Here is a 26,962-nt window from a genome sequence, read left to right as displayed (position 1 = left end):
GATCGATCCACAGTTTGAATCAAGAATACTGAAAATTTGGTATTTCTTACCTGAATATCTCAGTTTTTGTTGATAGCGATTGAATTCCTTGGGTTTGTCAATAGTCAGTTAAGAATTACAATTTAACGCGTTTCTCTTTCCTTCCACTCCAGGTGACAAAGAAAAGCAAAACACGTTAGGAGCAGCGACCTCTTTATACTTGAGGATAGTCTACCATTGACACAATGCTTCATCATTTGGGGATTTGATTGGCAAGAAAAAGAAAAGGCGTATACTAACAACCACGCTACATTTACGTGAACATACACCAGATATGGCAGAGATCCAATCAGGGACGAAAGTGTAAACATTAGACCGTTTGGACTATTCGGCCCAATTGAATAACATGAAGAAGGAGAATTTAAAGGTAAAGTGCAAGCTTCTTGTATTTCTGAGAAATTGTATGTTCTCAGGTTAAGTTCGACAACTATAATGACTGATTATGTTTTCCAGTTTCTATTGATCGCCTTTTGGAGTTAGAGGATTTTGGGTGGATCACACAGTTCCAAGGGGGATGGAAGAAGGATCTTTCGTCTCTAACAGAGTTTTAGAAGGTGGGGTGGGGGGAGGAGGAGGCTATAAAAAGGATAAAATCTTATGGAATTTCACATGATTCCACTCAATATGACCTAGTTATAACCAGCCTCATGGCTAGGAATTTAGGTAGATTGCTTTCATCAAATGTTATTTATGCACAGTCCGAAGTAGGTAATCGTGATACATTTTTAATGCGGTACTCTCGCAGTCCGGTTTAGTAAGTTTAGGATCGCCGGAAATAATTAACACTATTCCATCTCGAGATTTCTAAGAGAGAGCATTCTAAAATTATTCTTTCTGTGAAAATGGTGGATCATCAGATCTTAGCGAGAGGATCTAAAGTCGCTTGGCTGGTTGGGTGAGAGTTTCTGAAAGATTGGAATTAATGGAAATAATTAAAATTCTTTTTGGTAATCATTGTATCGTGCTCCGCAGGCGTTATCTGGTCTCTCCCCGAGGGACCTCAGGCCCAGTTATTTTGGGCCTCGGTAGTTACCGGTCCCCGAGAGTTGTATTTTGTGTTCCGTGTCTGCAGTAATTACCGAAATATTTATAGTTTTGAAATCAGACAGTAAAATATCAAAAAGATGAACTGATTCTTGCGCTAAGACCCTCACTCATATCCAGCCAATTATGTCCAGAATGCACGCAGTAACAAAAATGGCAGATTTGACGAAATTTCGTCAAACCAAGTAAATGTTCATGGATTTGACGGTTTTGGAACGTTATAGTCAAATTCGTCAAAGCGCAATCAGCTCGGCGGAATTGACGAGTTTGGAGAGTTTTAGTCAAATTCGTCGAAGCGAAATCAGCTTGACGATTTTTTACCGAATTTTCGCCATTTTCGTTACTGCATGCATTTCTGGACATATATCAAGACCCTCACCGCTTCTCTCTAGATTTATATTTTAAGATAGGTCGCCAAATCCGAATTGTTTCGGAACTCTAACAAGCCGATACATTTACTTCAGCCCTTTTGAGTTCTGTCTAAGTTATCAGATGCCAGCATTTCGAAGTGATCTTAAGTCTGTTACTTAACATAAACGTCAACAACCGCCACATGGAATTTTATGATGTCGTAATATGCAGCAAGGCCAGAACTACAAGGCAGTAATTTTTAAAGTGTATTTGCCAAGAAAACGATAGGTGATGATGAGGCTTCTATATAAATTATTCCAATCATCAGCGATATGGTCTCTTTTCCTTTACCACCTCTTGAAGTGAACGTAATGAAAATGAACAAGCTAAAAAGATACAAGACCACGTTTCACGGACTTTTTTTACTTTACCATAGCCCGATTTCCATCGTTCTTTCAAGCCCGGTCATTATGGATCCTCCCAAGAAGAAATCCTTTAGGGAAGAAGCTTCGGTTTTTATTTCCCGAACTGTGACTATTTTAACACAGTTACATTCTAACACGCGCTCTGATTGGCTATCCCGAATTGGATGAACACACGCTGGACATTTTCCATTCCTTGAATTATGCGCGCGTGATTGATAATAAAACAGTGGCATCAGTTTTAGGGGGGAATTCCGTTGACTCTTGAGACTTCTTAGATTTGTATCCCAAATTGGTATCCTTTTGAGGGCTGCTCTAGCAAAAGCCTTAAAGCAATGTTTTTAACAGATGTGCATGGACAATATTTGAGCTTCCACATTTTCGCAATTTTTTACGTGCTTTGTCCCTCCCGGACTTAGCCTCACCATTTTCGCATTCAGTGAGTGGCTTAAGGCAATAAATTCACACTAGTGAGATTTGGATTGAGGAGTATTTCTTCCAAATGACTTTAAAATTCCAGGACTTTGTATCATTCCAATTTCTAGGGAGCCATAGGTCGAAAAGGTAGTTTGAGGTACTTTAAAGCGAAGCGGGCCAGAGAAGCGTAAGCTACAAAACCAGTGTCATGCATAAGGTGCTCATAATATTTTGGAAGAGAAATTGAAATGTGAACCTCATCTTTTCCTTTTTTTCTTTTTTTCTGCTGATCACTTGACCAGCACAAGTCCAAGGAAACTTTTTTGCCGTTTTAATCTATCTTTCAAGGAAGGTGGTATACAGTTGTTTACCCACGGAAAAAGGAGACGGGAGAGAGCGGGAAGTGGGGAAGGATTGTGGAGAAAAGGGATCAATGGAAGGAGGAAAATTCCTTTGTAGTCATGGGCAGTGAAGGCCGGATACGGAAGTCACCGGTGCGGGGAGTGGGAGAGCTGATTTCGGAAGGTGGGGGACTCTTTACCCCTGTCCGCCCCTCCACAAACCCTTCACTTCACCCCTACATCCTCCCCCTCCACAAACCCCTCACCTATAGTTGAGACACGGGATATCTCAAAGAGTTTTTTTATCTCGAACCTGAATACGTGTTTTCGAGTTAAGACCTGTGACAAAGTGTATCTGTTGATTTAGCCTGTAAACCTTTATAGCTGTATGATTCTAACAGTTGTGGCTTTTGTCTTGGAACCTTAGGATAACAGGATATGAGTCAGCTGCATATCGTCTGCAGAAATCTAATGTGGAAATGCAAGTAGTTATAAAATATATATTATGTGTTTCCGATGAGAGCGAATCATCATTCCACCTTTATCTCAAAATTTAGATCCGATTTCAGCCCTGAGCAATATCATTTTATAGACCGAATATTATTTCCAAAAACATTTTCTTTTAAGGTGAATCGAAAATTACCGTACTGATCTGTAGGGAGACAGTATTCCCCTTAAAACAGCTAAAAGTGTTTTAGTCAGCTTATATTGAATAAAATCAGCTTTCAGGGTACATTTTTCCTGGAGAGAACGTTTGGAGTAGCAGTAATTAATGGCAAGCAAATCACGAAAGCTGTCCCGTTAAGTTTGTAAAAATATTTATTAGGGCTTTGTTTAGCTTCGTGTTTCAATTTTATTCTTGCCTAAATTTAACAAAGTTAAGGGCTTCAACTTAAGCTGAAAGAGACTCGTTTTGTTCAAGGATTCGACTTTTCTCGCGGGCGAAGATATCTTCGTGCCGCAGCGTAAAAGATAAATTTTTCCATAGTAAATGTCAATCAACACACGGATAATACCATAGAAAGTGGAACAATTTTCAGAAATTCAAGTACTAAAGCAATTCATACGAGCAAAAAAATGTGCGACTTACATAAGGTTCCCAATAGACCATTTTTACAAGCGCGTTCAATCGATGACGCATTTGCTCGTAACTGCAATAGGAGTTAGTTGTTTCCCCCTGAAAACCTGAAAGTCCACTTTTTCTTCCTTAGATTGTCGAGACATTTGACGAATTTTGCGTAGTTGCGAATTCCTTCTCCAGAGTTTTGAAAATCGAGTGCAGCTTTCTCTTTTCTGATGAAACCATTATCCTTAGGAGCTTGCACGAACACGCGAGCGAAGACCACGCGTAAGAAGTTGACATTTGCCTTCGTGCAGCGCGAGTTCGCTTCTTACTTGAGCCACAGAAAGAACTTTGATGTCTCTTATATCATTCTTCTCGTGCGTTGTATAAGTTTCAACTAACTCGAAGTGAACTAAACAACCTTTTTCTTACACAAACCGTTTCTTAACTCATACGTCAACGGATGAGAGTGTAACGTCATCCACGTAAGTGCGCGTAAAACACGAATTGATTCTATGTTCTAATTTAATTGGACTTTTTGTTCGTTCTTTCCCCGCACTGAGTTCAAAATAATTCTATTTGTCATCCCAATTGATCTCTTTTTGCGGTTATCGAAAATAGAAGTAGTTCAGTCCAAAATGACGTACATTTCTGTATGTTTGGTGCGACATATGGATGAGTGGGAGTCAAAAAGAAAGGCTTCGAGAAACCCTCCTCCCGCCAAGGGAGACCGGGGGTGTCAGTTTTAATAAACACACTCTACCAACCGTATCACATCCGTTCATCTATACTTTCGAAATTTTTAAACTTCTTTCTTACCTACACTCAAGATTAATGATTTAAAACCCAAGGAATGACAGAAATAGGCCTTTTTCAGCGTTGCTCGATAAATGCTCCACCGAATTTTAAATCACAGATGGTAGAACAACGTTCTTGTGTTATTTGTTCCTTTATCCCTATTCAAATCACAAAAAATCCATTGGATATCAGACTGATCTATTTTGGTCCAAGTATGAAAGGAATGTAGTTTAAAATGACGTTGTTCCAGTTCTAAGTTTGTAACAACCGCATTTGTGTGGGAGTCGGTGAGTTAAAAAGATTGCTTCTAGAATAGCATTGTTTACAAGAAAAGTACTTAGACCGTGTCAAATCAGTTTGTAATTACCAGTTTTTCTAAACCAAAACAATGACAAGAGTGAGCAGTTTTAACGCGTTTAAAACGGCTCATTGCTGAAAATCCTCCACATATGCCTATATTATGGAATAAGGTTCGGTTTTTACTGTCCATTTTTTCGTTTTTAAGGCAGAAGCACCTTCATTAATCATTCAAATCGGTCTGTTGATCTAAACACAAATTAATTCAATTGACGATCACACAATACTTTTGTTATGAATCGGAACAATAGGATTACCATAACTTGAGAACTTAAATGTTTCTGGTTATGGCAGTTAGACGCTGTTAGTAAACATTGATAAACTAACCCATCTCTTTTAATGGTATAAACAATCCTTTCTACGTGATCTACTACAAAATATCGTGATACTGATTTTTCAAGTTCCACAGACAGCTGATTGAATATATTAATTTGACCCCTCGCTAGGCCGTGGAATGCGTCACTCGGACTGTAAGAAGTCTAAGCAGCCCACTTAGTCACGTGATCAGAAAAGGGGTTTTCTGGGCGTAGGTTTATTGGTGAAGCTCACTTCTCCCTTGCGCTGATCTCGAAAGGTTCACAGCTTTAGTTTGATCGTCGGATCAAGGGAATTTCAAGGTACGTACATACTGCACGACTTATGCGATACGTTTTTTCATTTCTCTCTCCTAAACTTCAGCCTTAAAGGTTAGTACTAGTTTAGTTTGGGTGAGCTGAACCTCCAGGAGAGGAAGTGAATTTTGGAATTGGAGGAAAAACCTGAACATCCCCATGAATGACACGTATTAAGTTTTACTCAGGTATTGTAACACCATCTGTTTGTTAATCTTGGGTGTTAAAATGACTTATGTCGGTTTTCTTTTTATCAAAAGGGAAATAAAAGCTGAAGAAAAAACCCACTGTGGAGTGAGCTACGATTTTCCTTCGTTTTTTGAGATTTTCGCCGCCGTGAAAGAGGTACGTAAGAAGTTTATCTTTGACTGTCGTCATTCCTCTTGTTATGCAACCTGTTTGAAGTTTTCCTCATTCGGTTTCAAAGTAGTGCGCTAGTGTTAGGCATCCAATATACACTCTGGACAATCTCTCTTTTTAAAAAAATTCTGCCAAATTTTTCCATAGAAAGACGAGGGGAAAGTATGGTTAAACAGACAGTGGCTAGATCACTGATCGCTTGGGCGTTGTTGCTGTTATTGCATAACGCCACCTCGATCCAAGAAGGTAGGCTTCTTTCCACAGTTTAGAGCAAGTTTAAAGTAATTCTGGATGACATTAGTTTTGCTTCTTTTGCTGTGTGATGTATCAAGATTTATTTCATATTTAAAGCAGTCGCCAGTTGGTCACTCTCGTTTTCCTGCTTCAGTCAGTTTGCATATCTTCACTCTGAGTTCTCACTTGACCCCCTGAGGTAATTTTCTCTCTTGTGATTCGTCGCTACAACTTCTTGAGTTTGGTTTTACGTCATTCGATCGAAATGCGCTCTATTTACAGTATTTTGAAGATATAAATGTAATATTTGAATGTTCTTTCGGCCTTTAAATATTTTTAAATCTCAGCTCGTAACCGATATTGCTCTCATTTTCAGGTGGGGCACAGGATATTAACCATCAACTCACCCGCCCTGAACGTGTAGACGGTAGACGAGAGAAACAAGACCTCTCAACTTCGGAAAAGGTTGTTTTCGTTCAATTTCACGTTATTTTTTTGGTTCTTTACTCGTGCACTGGATGCACTTTTAACTGTGATCCAAGTGATCCATTCAGCGCACTATTTTAACAAACAACTTTTCGTATTAACATAACAATAACATTGGACAAGTGATCTTTATAGAGACATTTTGATGAATAATTATTTTGTATCACGTTGTGCTAGGGAGGTCACGTGGATGATGCCTCTTATCGATTGACTGCTTTTGACAAGGACTGGACCCTAGATGTTAAACGAAACAAGTATGTTTGTTGGCAAACATTTCTTTTTACTGAATCAGACTCTTGAAATAAATTAGTGAGAGGGAGACGAAAAGTAATTGATTTTGTTATACTATTTTCATGCTACCAACAAGACCTATGGTTACAAGATCGTTGAAATTTACTTGTTTATTCATGTATTTGTTCGCTAGTTATTATTTCTTTTGTCCTTCACTTCATTCCTTATGTCGTTGTTTGGCTCGCTTATTTTATCATTTTACATTATATTATATCTATTTATTTCTTTGTTTTCTCTTTTCATTCACTAACTGTCCCATTATGTTCTTATGTGTGGATATGAGTCATGCATATCAATATGTCAATATATCACGTTATTTTGCTTCTCCTTTAGAGAGTTGATTCCTTCATCATTCGCTGTTCGCACGTTCGAAAATGATGGATCAGAGGTCATACAAGAGGTAGATATAAGTTATAGAACATATTAGAAAACACAAGGTTGATCATGCAGTCGTAGACGTTTGGTTTCCATATGCGAATCCTGTCAGAGGCTCTTTATGGACGAAAGCTTTTTCTGCAAATTTAAAAACAAAATAATTTTCTCATAATGACACCAAGTAATTGGTTCTGCATCTATGTCATCTTTGCTGGTTGAACATCTGAAAATATCGATTTTTACCATAGCTCTAATTTAAGGTGGCTAACAGCAATTTATAGATAAATGCGAATGCAATCTCTCTCTCTAACAGTTGCTTAAATATCGATAACATCGAACTCTATCCACATTTGCAAATGTGTTAAACTTATAATAGTGATCCGTCAATTTAAAGGTGAGTATTTAGTTTTATATAAAAGATATTACCATGCTTGAGGAGATACGAATTTCTGGAAACTTTAAAAGATAAGGGGGTGGGGTGGGAGAGGAGCAAGGGCCATCTAACATGTTCATTGTATGTACTTCCCTCTCAGGGTAATTACGATCATTGTCACTATCAAGGTACCATACGAGGCCTGAATGATTCTCGCGTTGTCCTGAATACCTGTTCGGGGTTGAGGTAAGGTTTTATTGCTGTGGTATGACTGTATAATGCATTTCAAACATGACATCTTCACTAGATAAATTCGATACTATGTACATTTTACAAATGTGTGCACAAAAAGCTCATAAAAGCAAACAGGATACTTACATTGGGTTTATACTTTATAAGAAGCGTGTAGAATTTGCATGACTTGTTATCTTGATTTGTTCCCTTTACTGCATGCAGCATGAGAGGGTGGAAGCAAGGGCTTGACAACGTTATGTTATATCTGTTGCTATTGCATACACTAGGGAGCTTTTCAGTCGCGTGTTTCAAAACCAAGTTAAAAAAGCTAACAAAGGTCAACATCCCAGTAAGCCAACGAGAACGCAAACTAGAAATAAGTGAATTGTTTGAGGCGCGGGGAAACGTGAGTGAAAAACTTACGATCTATTCGGCTTCTCCATTTGATTGGTTGATTGGTTATTTAATGCTGGTTTTCTTGTCCAATCGCACATCGTAGAAGGGGAAACCCATTAAAGTGCAGGAATTGCTTCCGTGTCAATTGAAAATTTCTTGATATGGAAATGGGAAATATCAATGTTGTTTTTTTTAGAGGCTTAATAGATGATGGTAATGAAACGTTTTACATTATACCTGAGACTGGACATGAGGCAAGTTTAACTGAAATACAAATCTTAACATCAATAGAATTTGGTTGAACTGTAAAATAATTTTCATCCCTTTATTTTACTATACACAATATTTTAAAAATTGACTTTGTTTGTATAGTTTTTGGCCAATGTTGATTGCTATTTTTCACACTAGATATCTGTAGCAAGTTAAGTTTTTAGTCAAATGAATCATGTCGCTAAAAATTTGCTTCCTTTTTACCTTCGTTTTCTTTAAAATCGTTACTGTATCAAATTCCAGGAAAATGGAACTCACAGAGTCAGTAAAGCCGAAGAAGACGAGTCCCAAGATATCTTCCATAATTGTGGTAAATCAAAGCTTGCAGTACTTTGCGAAAACATAACATTCAATCGGTGCGCCTTTTTATTTTGTTTCAAAGCATCTAAAAAAGGTTTCATTTGTTGTCGTTTGCTATTTTAAGGACTTTACCGCCTCAGAAAATTCCCCACAGATACTGTATTTATTTGTGGTGTCATGTTTATAGCGGTTGGTATGTTTGATAATCACCATTTTTCTTTCTTCAGGAAACGACGAAATTCAAGCAGACTCCCATTTCTTAAACGAAACTTCTGGACCAGTTGCTAGGGTAGGTGGTTACTTTTTAGACAAAACACTATTTTTCATCACTACTCTAAACAACCGTGTTTGATTATTTTGGTTTTGATCCAGAAGAGACGTAGCATATCGGGTCATATTGATGACTTCTACAAGAAATACCTGACAACTGATGAGACGCGATACACCGAAATTTTCATTTGTGTTGACAATGAAATAGTAAGTACTGTTTATTACAACAAATAAATTATTTGCTCCTTAGACTGATTATCAAAACAACTTCAGCTTTTACCCTCAGTTTCATCCACTCCTTACAGTCTAATCTGCTAGAGAACTAATTCATAGATTAAAACTTGGATCAACCGCATTATCCCTGCCTATCCTACTAGGTTTGTCTCTCTCCGCGTTATTTTCTTCTTTTTCTTTATCTGGGGAATAAGGCAAAGGAGGAAATTATATCAGGTGCACCTAAAAATCTCCCAATAACCGGGTTGACATTATTTGTTTTTTTGTTTGTTTTTTTTAACACCTAAGGATTATTAGAGCTCGCGAACTCAGAAATGTTTTGATAATTGACCTGAAAACTTGAATATCCCCACAATGATGATCATTTTATCTGCTTTCAACAGTACCGGAAATATAACAGGGATAAAAATGTCATCAAAGATCGAGTCATAACATTAGTAAACGCTGTTGATGCGGTAAGTTACTTTCAGTTTTACTTTAGCTTTCCTTCTCGCAAATCATTTCTTTCTTTGTCTTTTATTAGAAAAAAATAGCAAACCTGAAGCCCTCCTCTAGACTCACACTTTCTTTTATTAGATTAACCCTCTCAATCCCAGAAATGCCAAAAAAATTTTAGTTCCTGGTAGTTTTCCTATCCGTTTTATCTTTGTGGGGGCAGATCAAAGATTTTTTTAGAACGGGGTGTATCAGTAACGAGTCACATAACTGACGGGTTGCGTAAACAAAATTTTATCGCCAACAACAAATGGAAGGCTTATGACCTGCTGAATAATGAGGTAGATTTTGTGTAACAATGAAGTTATATTAGAAAGCCGCAAGTCATCTAAGGGAGGGGGACGAATTAATATTGTCCTCACATTATCGATGCTTTTTTCCGAGAAAGAGCAATTTTCACAATAACTTGATCTGACTTTGCCGTCGATAAGTACATACTCATTACGCTGTTCTTCTTATTGCTTAGATTTCCCAAATGGTGCTGAACATATCAACAGTTAATAGAGAATTAATCAATCATTTCCCAACTAACTATCTTTGAAATATCTTGATTTTTTTGTCTCTTGTAAAGATCTATCAGCGAATTAATATCAGGATAGTTCTGAAGTACTTGGAAATCTGGACAAACGGAGATCCTTTCGGGCGTGGGCGAAATTCAGGGACTGAATTAAACAATTTCAGGGCCTATCGAAATAAAAATTTGGTGAAAAGGTTCCCTCATGACAACGCTCTTTTACTGAGGTAAAATTTTTTCATCCTTACGAAATTTTTTTCATACCTCCCAAATCAAAAATTTCTTTCGATTAGAGAAGAAACCTTTTTCAAAAGGGTAAAATCCTCTGAATCTTCAAAGACCGATGGGGGTAGTTTGAGTCACAACATATGATCTAGAACATAGTGTCCTTAACCGCAAAAAAAAGTTATCCTTCTCAGGTAACCCTGTATCATCTAATCTCGGTTGGTCGCTCAAAGGACCGAAAAATTCCGTGTCTTGCCAGCTGTGTGGTAGATCATTAATTTGTTATGACACTTATCGGAGATCGATGTAATAGTACGCATATACTATACTTCCCTTCAGGAAAAATTCCGAACAACGCGCAAAACATCTAGGGGTATTGAACAAGGACTATTTATCGCGGAAATGGTAAACAGTAGACAGCAAAAGTTCGTTTTTTGTCTTTGGCTGGTCTCGTGAATTTTGATACCTCAATCGTCGAGGAAAATAAGTTTTCCAGGTTTATATCGCTTCGTTTTTTTTTTTCCAGTCACAGGAGTTGGGACAAACATATTGTTGGTCTAGCATGGGTCAATGCGATGTGTGGCGGAAATTCAAACTCTATCAACGCCGTAAGTTATGTGAAGAAATATGACTTGCACTGTTTTTGCTTTATTATGTCCTGAGATCCTTTAGAATACTTTCACCAATCTCAACCAATCAGAGGCAAAAGAAATACTAGTCAGGATTTTATCGCCAACGTTTTCCCGCGCTTTCGAAAAATTGCTTGTTTTGACTTTGGTCTCGCATTGGTTTCCTGTAATCTTTTCCTTCTTTTCTGATGAGCTTTTGTAACTACCTGTGTTTGGATATACGGCACTCGATCGAAATACTCCCTAAAGTGGCGCGGGCTTTGGCTTTTTATCAGCATGCTCAAATATAGGAAGATTTCTTACCCGTCCTGGAACTTAAAGGTCGACATATGATTGATGTTAGATATGCCTCAGAATTTTAGGAGCAATAACATCCAAGACTCACAGGGAAGAAAAAAAGCTCATGAATCATATTCTTTTTATTCGTAGTGGTCTTATAGCAGTATCATTGGTCCTTATGTAACCGTTGCTCATGAAATGGGCCACAACTTTGCGTTCAATCATGATACAGGTAGGAATAATCTAATCATAAATAATTGTAGAGATGATCTTGGGTTACGTAGAGTTACGTAAGAAAATAATTATGATAACATGAAAATGCACACGATACCTACGGGGTTTGATGTCATAGATGAGGAGGCAGAAATATAATTTTTAAATTTTGATTTAAATTTGTTTGTGTTTTACCTAAATCTAATAAAACTGTTAAATATTGATAAAGATTTCTCGCAATATCCAAAATGAATCTCGACTCAGAAGTCTTCGATTTTCTAAAACTATTTTACAGTTCTAAACTTCTATCCTTGTTAAATTGTTCATCTCAACCGTTATTTTTTTCTTATTCTCTTATTTACACAACCTTTCGTCTCCATGCAGGGAACTGCAAGTGCTTAACTCCACGAGGCTGTTTCATGGGAGGTCACAAGTAGGTCATTCTCAAAAAAATCTGGCGATGAGATACACTTGCATTACTTGGTGTAGGACTTGTAATCTGGTGGTCCCGAGTCCAAGTCCTCCACCCTGCCATTCACTGGCTTTGTTCTCGGTCGCCCCTAGTTCAACTCAGTGGCTGTGCTGTGTAAAAATGACCAACTGGTCTGCCTCCTGCCAGTTGAGATTTTCAAGCACTCTATGTTTGTCTCAGTCATTGTAAAGTACTACCGGATAGCATGGAAATAGCGCTCTACATAAATAGTGTGTTATTATTAATACTCAGGTCCTCCTTAATAATACTGTCCATTTCTATTGCTATTTGTTGTTTTGTCACAGTCTTCAATGAAAATTAAAGTAAACCACTCTTTCTTACAATGAGTTCTATTGTTGAGTTATTTAACAAAACATTATACAGAAACTCAGTCAGTAAAATACTATTGAATACAAATAAAATCATATTAAAAAGTTGGATGAAAACAGAGGAACAATAAAAGTGCAAGACGAAATTCATCACAGTTGTAAATTCGTGCAAGACATTTTATTGAGTAGGTGATGTTTACGTATCTGCTATATTTGCATCGACTGAGACTGATCTGACGAGAAATTTTTCCCAATTTTGATTTCAGGACTAGACTTCCAGGATTTTCAGATTGCAGCCTTAAATCGCTTCAAAAGATCAATGACGCGTGCTTGTACAACGTACCAACTTACAAGGTAACCATAACAGAAAAAGAGGAGGGGGGGATTGCGGATGATAATTTATTCAAGAATTATCAGCCTTTTAATTATAAGCAGCCCTAAAAATATCGACAAAATAAAGGTATCCCCCATGTAATGGAGTCCTTTCATATATACAACAAAGAACAAACTCATTTTCTAGTCAAAATTTGGTTAGATTTCAGATGATACTTAAGGGCTTAAATTCAGCAAATTTGGATGCAATTGTCACAAACATGGGTATGATAAATAAAACGTCAGAAAATGCATTATTTGGATTTCTCATTTTTGATCACTGCTTCGGTTTCGATTTCGGTTGAAATATGCACTTAAGTAGCTGGAAGAACATCTTGAAGCTGTTGATTCGTTTGATTTTCCTTTAGGCCTACAACAGTTATTGTGGAAATGGCATACGCGAGAAAGGAGAGGAGTGCGACTGCGGCACCCCTGAGGTTTGTAAATGATTTGAGCAAAATTCCTTTTTTAGAGAGTTTGGGTTTAACAATTTAATACACTATTATGTGTTTGTTTAAATTGCTTTAGCGTGGGGTTTATTGCGATGTCTCTACAAAGGCTGTCGTAAGGACGTCTTAACCCTTCAACTCCCATGAGTGACCAAGACAGAATTTCTCCTTACAATATTAGTACAATATCAAGCAGACAACTTATGAGAATAAAGAAAAATATTAACTGAGGGACTTTTAGTTGATTCAATACCAAATTCTCTAGACTAAATTCTCTAAACCAACATCACAAGAACTACATGGTAGACAGTAAGGATAATTACTAATGAGATCTTGGGAGTTAAAGGGTTAAATTGTCCAACACTTACAATAGCTGACTACTTTCATGATGTGACAGCATTCATTCTTCGGACACGATCAGGAATGATGAAAATGGTTTTTAATCTCCTCAGATGTGCCAGGCCAAAGATCCTTGCTGTGAACCTCACAACTGTGTCCTCAAAAAGGAATCACAGTGCAGTGACCTACATCACTCATGCTGCAAGAACTGCTTGGTAACAAAATAATAAAAAATCCCTTTAACATTACGGGCGCAAGAAACTGAGAAGTTTTGAGTTAGAGACTGCATGAAATTTAAAATAGAATTTTGGAGATTCAACTGACAACAGTTGCTGTGAGAGAGTGCCCTTTTAAGCAAAAATTAGTCTGAATTTTATATTTATCTTTTTCTGGTATTCCCTCAAGTACAGCTCAATTACGAGAGCTTTTTCTTTAATTAATTATCATCCACAAGTCAAAATATTGTCTACTTCTTTTGAATATGAACGAAGAGCACGATAACACGGGTGCACCTGAACGGTTAGGAAGCAAACCTTCAAACTTTCAATTTTTAGGGTAAATTTGCGGAAGAAAACAAAAAACGACATCATAAGAAGATTTAATGTTATTTCAGTTGCCCACAAGATCAGTTTTCTCACGAGAAATACCTAGTATAGGATCCAAAATAATTATAACAGATAAATAAAAGTGTTTTATCCTTGAAACTAGTAGTTCTTAGTGCTTTACGCAATCTCATTGCGTATTCTGACTTGTTTAGTTTAAGAAACAAGGAACGTTATGCCGTGGAGTCAAAACTGATTGCGATGTTCCAGAATATTGCACTGGTGCTTCAAGAGACGTAAGCAAATTAAGAATTTGACTCAGAAATTATTGTATAATAGAAACCACCGTGTAGTAGCTAACAAGTGGGTGATTGTCAAAATATGTTATTGCACTTTGTTATGTCCACAATAAAACGAACACACGAAGCCACAAATGGTCATAATACTAGCTGCAAAATTCATGTGCACAACTTTATCAATTCACTGCCGAAGTTACTATCAGCCGTGTGTATGAATTTTTTAAATCACACTATTTATGCAGTAGTGTAGGGGTCAGCGTGTTAGTGAATCGCTCATGTCTAACATAGTTTGGGTTTTAATACCGATAAAAGAATCGTTACTCTAGATTATCTCAAGAACAAACCTCAATTATGCTTAATTACTGAACTTTAAAAGCTTAAAAGTTGATCACTCTTACTCTTTCAGTGTCCTGAAGACACCTACATCATCAATGGATATCCATGTAGCCAAGCGAAAACGGTACGTTTCTCATGATCAGAAAGATATCATGTTATATAGTTCAAAACGTTATTCACTTTTACCGGAGTGCCACTAAGTTCTGTCTCTAAATATTATGAATTTACCGGTAATGTGCATAACTAGGTGACCAGCACTCATTTTAAAAGAACAATATTTCCAACTAGTTGTCATATACCTTTCATTTTGTCTCGTCGGTCTTCAATGCGATTCCTTTCTCCCGTGATTTTTCTTCTCGTTTGCTTATTTTCACGAGAAAGGTTTGGACAAAAACCGAATAATTCATGGCATGAAAAAAACAGGTTTACTTTTTACTTCTCTTTGTTATTTTTCCTTTAAATCCGTGTACATCTAACTCGCTTGACTAAAAGCCAGAAAGCACCGCTGAGCCGGTGTATTCCTGTCTGCAAAGTGGGTTGTGAAGATAATTTTGCCACTCACGAGTCACATTTTAGTTAATTTGAAGAAAGTCCTTGGGCTAATCATTGATTTTTTTTCTGGAATGCTTTGAAGGTTATACAAGGAAACACTAACTTCTACAGTGTGGTCACAAGGGACTTGAACCCCATGGTCAACGCTCGATATCTTCGTATCAATCCTCAATACTGGCATGGCTGGCCCTGTATGAGAACTGACTTCATGGGATGTTCTGCGCATGAAGGTAATGGTACGCTACAATGCTACTCCACGTTGTTGCGTATATCTTGGTCCGGAAATCAAATAATCACTCTATTTTAACATGTTTCTTTACGTTGGTTCTGACAGTAAGTCCAACTACCCCTACACCGCTGAAGTCAAACAACTTTGACCTTTGTCTGGCTCCATCAAGCAAGAGCTGTTCCCCACGTGACAACGAGCTCGTCATATTTGTATCCGGTAGCAGATGCTCAGAGAGACATTTTCAATTCACGCGTGGCAAAGACGGATTGTTACGCCACGCTTGCAGTGGGAAATTGGTCTGTCCCGAAAATGGCGGGACGCATAATGGTGCAAAGATTGTGGTCAGCAGGACTTGTAAAGTCGCAGACTCGAAATTTATACGAACCGCAGGTAAGTCCAAAGAAATGCGTATTACCTCCTTAGTGGCCACCTCTCGAACTGAGAATGTATTCAACATATATACACCTTATTAGCTAATTTAGAAAGATATATTTGAATCGTAGGGTAACGTAGTTTCCATCAATGTTTGTGCTTCTTGGGTTCTGTTGTTTTCGTTCCCTGGAGTGGAGGGGGGCTGGAGGAATTCTTTCGGAAGATTTTTTTAGGTGTTTGCCTCAGTGGAATTAAAATCTTGATGCTAATTGAGTCAAAATCCATTAATTTCGCTTCCCAGGCAAAAAGTTTTAGGACAGTTTTACAGACAATTGCTTCATGTACGGCTACTGAACTTAGGTTTCCAATATTACATAAAATCCTTAAAAAGAGCCACTTTCAACGGAAATTTTCACCGCTTACCAACCTGCAGGTATTTTAAGTAATTGCATTCCGTTTTGTTTTCTGATGGCTAGGTCTATTGTTTGTTTGTTTGTTTGTTTACTTAATAGGGCGATCTTTAAAGCACGTCAAGTCTGGCAAATGTGTTCATCCTACGGGATACTGGCCAGGAAACGGAAGACATCTGGTAATATGGTCTGGATGCGATCAGCATAGGCTACAACTGTGGTTCGGGAAACAAGGTGCACCTTTTAATGATAATAACAATGAAAATAACAATAATAATAATAATAATAATAGTAATTGTAATAACAATATTTTAGCAGGGAGCCCACTGCTGTGTAGGAGAGACACTGGCCTCTCTCGGCGCCTTACATCCTATCCATAGCATCCAATTTTTTAAAGAACTTAAATTCGAGTTAAAAAAATTGGTTTATACTTTCCTTTCAATACATTACATAGTATAAGTCGTATACTTATAGATTGTGTGGAGCCTCTTGGAATGCAGAACGGTGAAATCAAAGACCGCCAGATTACTGCTACCTCATATAGAGCTCAGGATTTTGCGCATTATGCAAGACTCAAAGGCAAAAAATACTGGTGTGCCAAAGCTAATAACAAGGCCGAATATATACAAGTTGACTTGGGAAAGGTACGTTTTGATAATAGATTAGAATAGTCGGATAGTTTATGAACAATGCAAAAACAGAATACGAGGAAAGATGGTAAGGTGTATTATGAGCACGAGCGCCTTAGTAAATAAAATTTAGTACCCTTTATAATTTCTTAGGGAAACTCGCGATCTAGTTCTGGTTTAAACGCTTTAAGGATATATATAATTTGTTATTTGGACTTTTTATCGTTTCGTTCTTGCAACAAGCCTTTGAGAATTGTTGATAATCGAACACTTCTTCTCAATTTTAATCGAACAGAAACTTGAAAGAATTCATTTTTTATTCGAGTTTGTCGCTCAAGGAATGAACTACCTCTTAGCATTAAAGAGCCTAATACTTTTACAGTCTTTGGCCAGAAACTGGTTTATTATTTTAATGTTAAATTTCAGCGCTAATTCTTTATCGCAGTTCACTTATTATTACTATGAGTTTAGAGAAATTTTTTTGTAATTAGTTTTTCATACTGATTTTTTTTAATTAGGTAAAGAACTAACTACTAGAATCTTTGATACTATAAGGCGGCTTATGGCAAGGAATCTTGTATTCTGTCCTCAAAATTTATTGGATCGACCGGTGCAACGTGATTTAATTTGAAACGTGTAGTAAAGCTTAAAGAATCCCTAATCTCCGATTTTTATCGAGAGGTCATTCATTATTCAAAAGCAGCCAAGTGGAATCGATTGTCAAAACTCAAAGGTGAAGGCTTTATGGTGTTACCTGTCTTCTATCCAGTTAATCATCCGAAAAAAAAGATGTAGTGTTTTGTCAGTTGTAACGGATCATAGGATGAAGTCATTATGTTTGACCCAGGATCATTTCAGAGTTATATCCTACAAAGCCACCTCTCGCCAACAGAGCTGCTTCAAACGTAACTGATCATCATTAAGCATTTTCAACTTGGTTGTTACCTTTATAGATGGACTTTTATATATTTTCTTATTGTCCTTTTACAAATCTAGGTTAAAACTGTCAGTAAAATCCTGATGCAAGGGCGTGGAAACTGGTACGACTGGGTGACCGGCTTCTTCTTACACTACAGTTACGATGGTCAGCGGTGGAAAACTTACGCAGAGAGTGGTGACGATCAACAATCCGATGTAAGCAAAGGATATTGTAATCACTCAAAGTCAGTTGCCTGTTTACTTCTAAGAACCTTTCTTGTTTTCTTTCCCAATTTAGTCCTTCTGTTACCTTGGAAAGTGCAGCGAAACTCCTAACACTCAGTGCAAGGACTTATGGGGAGCTAGTAAGTAAATGTGCTCATTTCTTTTGTCTTTTATGTTATCTAACGTTTTGTTACAAACACTGTTTGCCTTCAATTCATAAAATATTCTTATAGGATTTGTATGTCATATTCAATCTTTTTTAGCTGCCGACTTAATGTTTTTTTCCTAAATAAAGGTGTCTCGCTTCAAACATTAAGTTTTTTAGTTAAATATTAAAATAGACGACATTACCAGTACACTAGACAGGATTTAGACCTGAAACCCCTCAAATGAGGAAATCTGGATGCTAAAAGCCTCTCGGTTCAATTATAGTTAATTGACGTCTTCCTGCGCTCAGACAAAGGGCTAACTCTCGAATCTTCAGCTTTACAAACTCTCTACAGGTGGCCCATTTACAGTATCAAATCAGTTGATAAAACCAAGTTACCATGTTTTACCCCTAACGACGCAGCACCACAGTTTCTTCAAAAACTTACCCCCTTTATTCATTTGAGAATAACTTGACCTATTGCAGCCGCCACAAGCGCTGACCAAGGATGCTATGACAAACTGAACACTGAGGCTAGAGGATATGGTACATGTGATCCAACAACCAAGAGACGTTGTGCTTCAAGGTACATGACATTCTTTTTAGTGAGCGGAGTACTATTCCTAAGAAAATTTATGAACTTCTTGAGTGCAATTTACAAAATACACAAAGAGCGCTCGATAAACGGCCAAAAGAAGATAGCAACTCTTTGTTTCACATACTGAAACATCCTAAGGTTTTAATAATGAAGCGATTTCGTTTCATGAGCAAAAAAAAATTCTTATGGTACACTTAGAGAAAAATTAAAACAATTTAAGTGATAAAAAAATGTGTTATTTAACCATTAGCAAGAGTCTTCAAAGTAAACCTACGTAAGATTTCATTTAAAGTCCTTTTAACTAGTAAATCTAGTTTCTTACGTTCTGTGTAAGGAGGCGTGTTATGTTATTAGCTTGGCAGTTACTAATTAAGATTTTTTCTCCAAGGGATGTTTTATGCGGCCAGCTGCAATGTGAAGCGGACGATAGCAGAAAAAAACCTGTTATTGACTATGGACGGGCCAGAGACAAAAAGATAATTTTGCCTTCCGGGAAAAAATGCAAGTTAGTATTACTTTCTTTTTGTTCCTCTGAGAAAAAAGGGGTCAACTTTTAAAATGCCTCTCGTAAGCTAGATAATAAGGATGAGTTTCAAAACGTTATACTCGTGGTGTTTGACTTTGCCTTTGCAACTTGACTTTGAGGAATTTGTAAATCCATATTTAAATCTACTTTTAGATGCCTCCTGTTTAATTCCTTTACATATCTTAAGAAACGAAACCATTAAAACTTACAATTGAAAAAAAAAACGTTTTATCACTTTGAGGTCATATTTTCAAGAAATGCAAAAACACGTAGTCAAACACGGTTTTACTTACTTTACTTACTTTTTACAGTGCTGTAGAACTGAAAGGTGGTGACAGCGTTGGACTGGGAATGGTAAGAGATGGAACAAAATGTGGACCTCATAAGGTACGACACCATTAGCCTCCTTTTGAGTCTCTTTACGGATTCGTCCTGTCACGCAGGCTATCAATTAATATCTAAACATAATCTTAAACACTCAGAACGTTCCTGTTTCATAAATATAAAGCCGTTTGGGGAAAAAGCCGACCCCTTTAATATACCGTGATTTCCCCGCTTTATTGCACATTAGGAAACATTTTTCTCCACAATCAATTTATTGTAAGAAAAGTATGAAAGAACAGCAACCATTCGGTTACAAGAGTTTTAGTGAGAAGAGTTCCATGTTGAAAGAGTTGCTTTGAATATGGAGAAATTATTTAGAAAAATAAATTGTGGGTTATTACTTAGTAAAGAGCGCTTTCGGTGTCCTTCTAAGAACAGATGTGAGTTTGTTCTCTCGTGTCCATCCACCCTCCGCACGATTTCCCCTCTCCACAATACGCCCACTGTCGATATAAATACACTGTGATTATGTTTACCTTAGTCCGAAAGTTTACTCCCGTTTATGTCTGTTTAAGATGTGTGTCAATTACAAGTGCCAGTCACTCAGTTATCTCAATGTGGTTGGCAAGTGTCCAGTAGTCGGCAACAAAGAGTGTGCAGGAAGAGGGGTAAGTAATTCTTAATGTTGAGTTTGTGAGAAGCATAAAAATGGAGTTAACATTTCCAGGTTTTGCCGGAGCATTTTACGCAGTCTAAGTTTTACACCATCATGCAAGCGAGATCCCCCTTTTTCCCAGTCAACTGTATGTAATTTGTAAGGAATGAACAGCTGTCAGAAAAAACAACAATCACGTGGATTCTTAACGAACTGATATTTGCTATTGACTCAGGTATTATTCGCAGAATGTTTTCTGTGTCTGACTTGGAAACTCTGTTAATAAGAGCTTGCCTAGTTAAGCTATTGACATAACATATTCAGATGTCTCTTTGGGAAGTAAGCCCAATGCGACTGAATGGAAAGCAGCGCAATGTGAATTCGAATATATAAGGCGTGACTTGAATCACGAAAATTCACTGAAGTCATTAGCATTTTCTCACTCAAATTTTAATAATTACAAAATGTTTCTAGGTCTGCACCAACAAAAAGGTTTGCCATTGCCAAGGAGGATTTGATCCCAAAGACGGTTGCAAGTCAGGTGAGAGCCGAAGGTTTTTTCTTTGATATTCAAATGTTATTTTCTCAGTGAGAGCTGTTTGCTAATATCCCTTGCACTTCTAACTTCCTTGTGCAGAGCTGTCTCCACGTAACGGAGCCTGGGGTAGGTGGTCCTCATGGACAAAGTGTGACAAAGGCTGCGATGGCGGAAAGAGAAGAAGACATCGGTACTGTGACAACCCCTTACCTCTGCATGGTGGAGCTGACTGCGCTGGACAACGGCTCCAGACAAAGGATTGTAACACACAGAGATGTCCAAGTGAGCGAAAGATGTGGACCAAGAAAAAGTTCTTGTTCGATTGATTAACTTACTTTCTTGTAGTTAGTTATATCAGTGTGTTCACTGATAAAAACTTCACAAGACTAAGGATGCTGTAAACCTGAAAATGTTTTGGTAACTTCGGACGCAATTTGAAGGGTGCATGAGAACTGATGAAGAAAGCCGCAAACTAAAAAAACAACTTGAATTTTGAAAAGATGAAATGATCCCAGTAGTGACGATTTACAAATTTTTAGTTTAGAAACAACTTCGAAAATGAGTAATTATTCTTCTCACCGTCCATGATTCATTCGATTGGTGATTCCTCCCTCATCGGCAATCTATTGGTGGTCAATTTTCTTTAGTCCCCTTCCCCCTTAATACTCTGTTGGCGGTGACTAATCCCTCCCTAATCCCTTGAAACCATGTGATCCCCCTAAATCCTCCAGCCCCCTTCCCCAGGCGATAAATAATGGCAGGTCTCTTAACCTTTTAACACCCATGGGTGACTAAGACAGAATTTCTCCTTACAACTTATACTATCAGTACAATATCAAGCAGACAATTGATAAGAATAAAGAAAAATATCAGTTAGTTGATTCAATATCAAATTCTCCAAGCAAATATCACAGGAACTGTATGGCAGACTGGTGAGATCATGGGAGATAAAGGGTTAATTCGTTCTGTGGTTGTCTATGTGTGTTTCAGAGGTGATTTCATGCCGTCACTTGCAACGAATCGCAAGAGAAAAAAATCATTTCTACCCTGATGGAGTCTACAAGATTTACCCCACAGGTTCTCGGCCTGTTATGACGTACTGCGATATGACACGTGACGGTGGAGGATGGACGCTACTGGTTACTAGCCACACCAACAGCTGGAAGGCACAGAATGTGAAATTACGAAACGCAAACTACCCAAAGTTGACTGATGACTTCTCTATTCTGCAATATGCGGACAGCATTAAGAACAACGAAGACGTGACCGGAACTACGTTTGAATATCGCCTAGAGGCTCAAAGCAGAGGTAATAAAGTGTTTCCGAAGCAAGGGGAGGGGAGGTTGAAAACACTTAATAGAAGTTTTGACAGCAAGGCAGTGGTACATGAATGAAGAAGCTTTTGTGATCCAAGACTCCCGTTTCCCTTCGCTTAGCAAGTTTGCCCAAGCCATCTTCCCCCTCACGTCCCAACACGACGTTTTGGGATATGAAATTGAAAGAAGGACGTTCACACGAGTACCAAATGCAATTACATAAGAAATTGTTGCTACGCTATTTTTGCCCACATAGTGGGAGCGGCCATCTTGGCTACCATCATGCCTCTCTGGCATTCTCATTACCTTTGATGAATCAGTTCATCATGCAGAGCTCATCACAGGCTTTCAGTCAAAGGGTAAATAGTTCTGCCAAGAGGGGAATCCACTCCCAATAACTTTACCTTCACCTCGTACTGCAGTAAGGCAGTGGAAAACTGTCTGTCGATACATTTACTATCTTCTGTATCCTTGAATCAAATAACTCTTATGGGAATATTTTATTAAATTTGTTCTTCTATCTACATGAACATCTCTGGAAAAGTTTTACCATCATGAAATTCCAAGAATGAAACTTAGTTTCTAGGTCTTGAGACTAAAATGCTGTGATCTCTTTTCAGGTCGTTGGGGAGGCATCTGGAGGGCTCCAAGGGATTACACCTTCACAGCCACCAACAACAAACAAACGAAAATTGAACTGATCAAGAAGTTTGACAATTGGAAATATTCAAACGGAGGCATTGAACAAAGAATGCCATGGATTTCTGGTGCCAGGTTAACCACTTCCGGCCATGCTCAACATTATTGGTGGGGGTCAATAACAGGTAAACCTTATAGTTATGAGGTAACAGGTGAACGAAGGGCTAACGTTCTCGAAAAGTCAGCTTTTAAACTCTCTAAGGTGACCAATTTACGTTATCAACTCATTTGATAATACTAAATTACCTTGTTACACTCCCCCACCGACGCAGCACCACAGTTTCTTGAGAAACGTACCCCCTTTTTTCATAGTCATGAGGCAGTCAGTTTATAAAAAATATCTATGGAAGCCCTCTGGAAAAATTTATTTCATCTGCATTCCAATTTCAAAATATCGTGGCGCGGAAGTGATGGGAAAAGAAGCTTGGAAACAAATAACACGGAACAAAAAGTGTATGGCTGACCTTAAACGATTATACGGAATTTTCGCAACTTACTTTTTTATTTTATAATTTGCATGTCATATTTTGCAATAACTACTTTCTCGACTTTGGTATAAAAAAGGACGGGAAATGGAGGAAGCTAATAGGTTATAAAAATCTGTAAGTATAAAAATCTCTTCCATTCCAGGATTTCTCCCTGAATCTTTCCCTCAGAGTATCGTTATCTAATGCCTCGTTGGCATTCCAATTACAGTAATCTTGTAGCAAACGATCTGAGCTTTGTTGTCATAAATAACAATATAATTTCTAGCTGTTAAAAGTATTATACCAGAGCAGACTGAACCACGGTTCAAACAATCAGTGGCATTAATTTTCTAAAAAAATTGTCTATTCAAGGTCGAAAAAATGGGGTCATTATGTTTATTTTTTCCATTATAATAATTATCTTAAAATTATTTATCTTTTTAGGTGACGATAAGAGTTACCATCCCGCTCCTTGGATTAGTGGAGACCGTATGGAGAGTCAGCCATCCTACATCTGGTACTGGATGAGAGAGGGACCATTTAAAGGTTCCATTTCTGTCTCAGGTATGTCTGGGTGTTGTTTACCCAGGATGAGTTGATCGAAATCCAGTAAAAGAAGCTAAGTCACATCATTTTGAGTCATACTGAGCAACACAGAAAATCGCTAAGTCTGTTTTTCACTCCCGCGCATCATTTCCGTCTACCACCATATCGTGCATTACTCTTGTGTGATTTTTTGGGCGTGATAATTGGAATACATTCTCCCGCATGTCACAAACATCGCGTCTGGTGTCATTTATGTGAGCCAGATCTCAGATGGGTATAAAAACGCTACCATCCCTAAAAAATCAGACCGAGCGAATTGCTGTTTATAAAAGGCCAGTTTCTGACCTGTTATACAGTCGTGATTCATATATATATTTATAGGAGTGTTTGAATTCAATTTGTTATCATTTCCGCGTGGTCACTAAAATTTGGTAGACTGTCCTAATGCGAAAAACACAGTGATAGAGGCTACTAAGTCCAGAAACTGTACGTCAAACCGATAAAGCCAAGATTTTCCTAAAAAAAAAGGATTTTCCTAAAATGATTTGCTGTATTTGGCAAAAGAAACCCAGTCTGATTATTCAGAAGACTACCCTTAAACTGAATTCCTTACAAAATTAAAGCTTTAAAGTAATCTTTTTTTCTACTTTTAGATTGTCAGGATGGCAACAAGAATTGCAAGTATTGGGCATCGCATGGTCATTGCAAAAAGTCTGCTAATTACATGTCTAAGAACTGCCGTAAGAGTTGCAACCTTTGTCAAGGTATGTATAACTAATCAGTGAAAACTTTAAAATAGAGTAAACGAAAGTTTAAACATTCTCATAATGTTTGATTGCAGTAATATTTGATTGTGATGTGATATATGGTACAGTATAGTCATAACATTATGGGCCCAACCCAAACCCCGAGTTGGATGATTACCTTCAAAACACAATTAATGAAGCAGAGTTTTCACTTGGCCAATGAAAAGCGTTAGGAAATTCACGTTATTTTCTAAGGAGTATCTCTACAGGCTGCCTCGTGTTCGAAAAATATGAAAAAGGCTAAATAAATAACTAGATTAGTTTTTTTTTTGTTATTATTAATTTGCCTTTCTTCTTGTTAAAACAGAGGAAGGAGGAAAAGGACAGGGAGGCGAAGAAGGAAGTAAGTCAGCTTTGGTTTTGTTTAAAATTTTTCTTCTCAATCAGTGTCTATTAATAATTTCTCTAGTAGGGTTAAAGTTTGAATTTTATTGTATGCTACAAAAAAATTTTCATTTTTACAAAAATTAACTTCAACTCAAAAGTCTACTTCATTTTTTAGCTAGAGAAATACAAAGCTTCGGTGACTTCTTTGTGAATCCATTCTCCTAACGGTCACAAATAGCTCCTGGTTTCATCTATGGGACCCAGATCTTAGACAGGGTGTAAAGCAGATGGAAGAAAAACAATTTGTCATTGTAATCATATCAACATACAAATGAGCGGGCATAACTACAGAGAAAAACTTAACGCTTCTAAACATGATTTTCATAAAGCATCGCCATTCCCAACATTCGATCGAGCGAAATGCTATCTATAAGAAACCAGTTTCTGACCTATCAGAGAGTCGTGATTGTTATATATATGAGTGTTTGAATTTAATTTGCTATCATTTGCGTGCGGCTACTAAAATTTGGTAGACGGTCCATGTGCGAAAAAACACAGTAATAGAGGCCACTTGTCCAGAAACTGTATATCAAAGCGATGAAGCTAGGATTTTTCTAGAAAAAAGTTATGATTTGTTGTATTTGGCAAACCAACCAACCCAGTCTGAGAAGAAGACTACCCGCAAACTGAATTCCTTATAAAATGAAGGCTTTAAGGTAATCTAACTTTAAAAATATCTATATATTTTTCCCATACAGGAAAATCTACAATCAATAGAGTGAGCTCTAAAAAGCCTGTGTTTGCAATATTTTTTTTTTCGCCTTTAGATTGTCAGGATGGCAACAAGAATTGCAAGTATTGGGCATCGCATGGTCATTGCAAAAAGTCTGCTAACTACATGTCTAAGAACTGCCGTAAGAGTTGCAACCTTTGTCAAGGTATGTGTAACTACTCAATGAAAACTTTAAAATAGAGTAAACAAAAGTTTAAACATTCTGATAATATTTGATTGCGGTAATATTTGATTGTAATATGATATATGGTACAGTATGGTCATAACGTTATGGGCCCAACCCAAACCCCGAGTTGGATGATTACCTTCAAAACACTCAGTCTATCAAACCTGTCTCATTAATAACACCAAACTTTGAAAGTGTTACAATTAATAAAGCAGAGTTTTCATTTGGCCAATGAAAAGCGTTAGGAAATTCACGTTATTTTCTAAGGAGTATCTCTACAGGCTGCCTCGTGTTCGAAAAATATGAAAAAAGGCTAAATAAATAACTTGATTAGTTTTTTTTTTTTATTATTAATTTGTCTTCTTGTTAAAACAGAGGAAGGAGGAAAAGGACAGGGAGGCGAAGAAGGAAGTAAGTCAGCTTTGGTTTTGTTTAAAATTTTTCTTCTCAATCAGCGTCTATTAATAATTTCTCTTGTAGGGTTAAAGTTTGAATTTTATTGTATGCTACAAAAAATTTTCATTTTTTCCAAAAATTAACTTCAACTCAAAAGTCTACTTCATTTTTTAGCGGGAGAAATACAAAGCTTCGCTGACTTCTTTGTGAATCCATTCTCCTAACGGTCACAAATAGCTCCTGGTTTCATCTATGGGACCCAGATCTTAGACAGGGTGTAAAGCAGATGGAAGAAAAACAATTTATCATTGTAATCATATCAACATACAAATGAGCGGGCATAACTACAGAGAAAAACTTAACGCTTCTAAACATGATCTTCATCAAGCATCGCCATTCCCAACATTCGATCGAGCGAAATGCTATCTATAAGAAACCAGTTTCTGACCTATCAGAGAGTCGTGATTGTTATATATATGAGTGTTTGAATTTAATTTGCTATCATTTGCGTGCGGCTACTAAAATTTGGTAGACGGTCCATGTGCGAAAAAACACAGTAATAG

The 26,962-nt window shown here is 37.4% G+C and overlaps 1 protein-coding gene across 1 annotated transcript; it reads left to right on the top strand.

Moving 5' to 3' along the window:
• The first annotated feature begins 290 nt into the window (after window positions 1–290).
• On the top strand, window positions 291–26,609 carry LOC131788040 (uncharacterized). The gene is made up of 43 exons (XM_066158902.1): window positions 291–406; window positions 5,279–5,449; window positions 5,704–5,788; window positions 5,951–6,049; window positions 6,414–6,502; window positions 6,701–6,777; window positions 7,148–7,214; window positions 7,723–7,808; window positions 8,389–8,446; window positions 8,706–8,772; window positions 8,990–9,051; window positions 9,135–9,239; window positions 9,650–9,721; window positions 10,333–10,502; window positions 11,027–11,108; window positions 11,559–11,640; window positions 12,006–12,054; window positions 12,689–12,776; window positions 13,163–13,231; window positions 13,696–13,797; window positions 14,340–14,420; window positions 14,830–14,883; window positions 15,394–15,541; window positions 15,646–15,930; window positions 16,425–16,556; window positions 16,797–16,966; window positions 17,948–18,085; window positions 18,168–18,234; window positions 18,729–18,828; window positions 19,229–19,345; window positions 19,678–19,753; window positions 20,266–20,358; window positions 20,820–20,886; window positions 20,983–21,165; window positions 21,874–22,191; window positions 22,820–23,023; window positions 23,810–23,929; window positions 24,175–24,185; window positions 24,565–24,675; window positions 25,025–25,060; window positions 25,872–25,982; window positions 26,379–26,414; window positions 26,574–26,609. Exons 4-43 carry the CDS (start codon window positions 5,968–5,970, stop codon window positions 26,607–26,609), a joined length of 4,101 nt encoding a protein of 1,366 aa, XP_066014999.1. The 5' UTR covers window positions 291–406; window positions 5,279–5,449; window positions 5,704–5,788; window positions 5,951–5,967.
• Window positions 26,610–26,962: the final 353 nt, after the last annotated feature.

The sequence above is a fragment of the Pocillopora verrucosa genome, chromosome 12 (assembly GCF_036669915.1).
Source record: "Pocillopora verrucosa isolate sample1 chromosome 12, ASM3666991v2, whole genome shotgun sequence".
NCBI classification, from domain to species: domain Eukaryota; kingdom Metazoa; phylum Cnidaria; class Anthozoa; order Scleractinia; family Pocilloporidae; genus Pocillopora; species Pocillopora verrucosa.
Note: the sequence above shows the minus strand (reverse complement) of the source record. Positions and strands in the feature narration are given on the sequence as shown.

What these genes read in the sequence shown, in the direction of transcription:
- LOC131788040 (XM_066158902.1), top strand. Translation starts at nt 5,968, where the DNA reads ATGGTTAAACAGACAGTGGCTAGATCACTGATCGCTTGGGCGTTGTTG. An exon ending in CATGTAGCCAAGCGAAAACG is followed by an intron (nt 14,884 to 15,393) that starts GTACGTTTCTCA and finishes AATGCTTTGAAG; the next exon opens with GTTATACAAGGAAACACTAA. An exon ending in GAGTTGCAACCTTTGTCAAG is followed by an intron (nt 24,676 to 25,024) that starts GTATGTATAACT and finishes TTGTTAAAACAG; the next exon opens with AGGAAGGAGGAAAAGGACAG.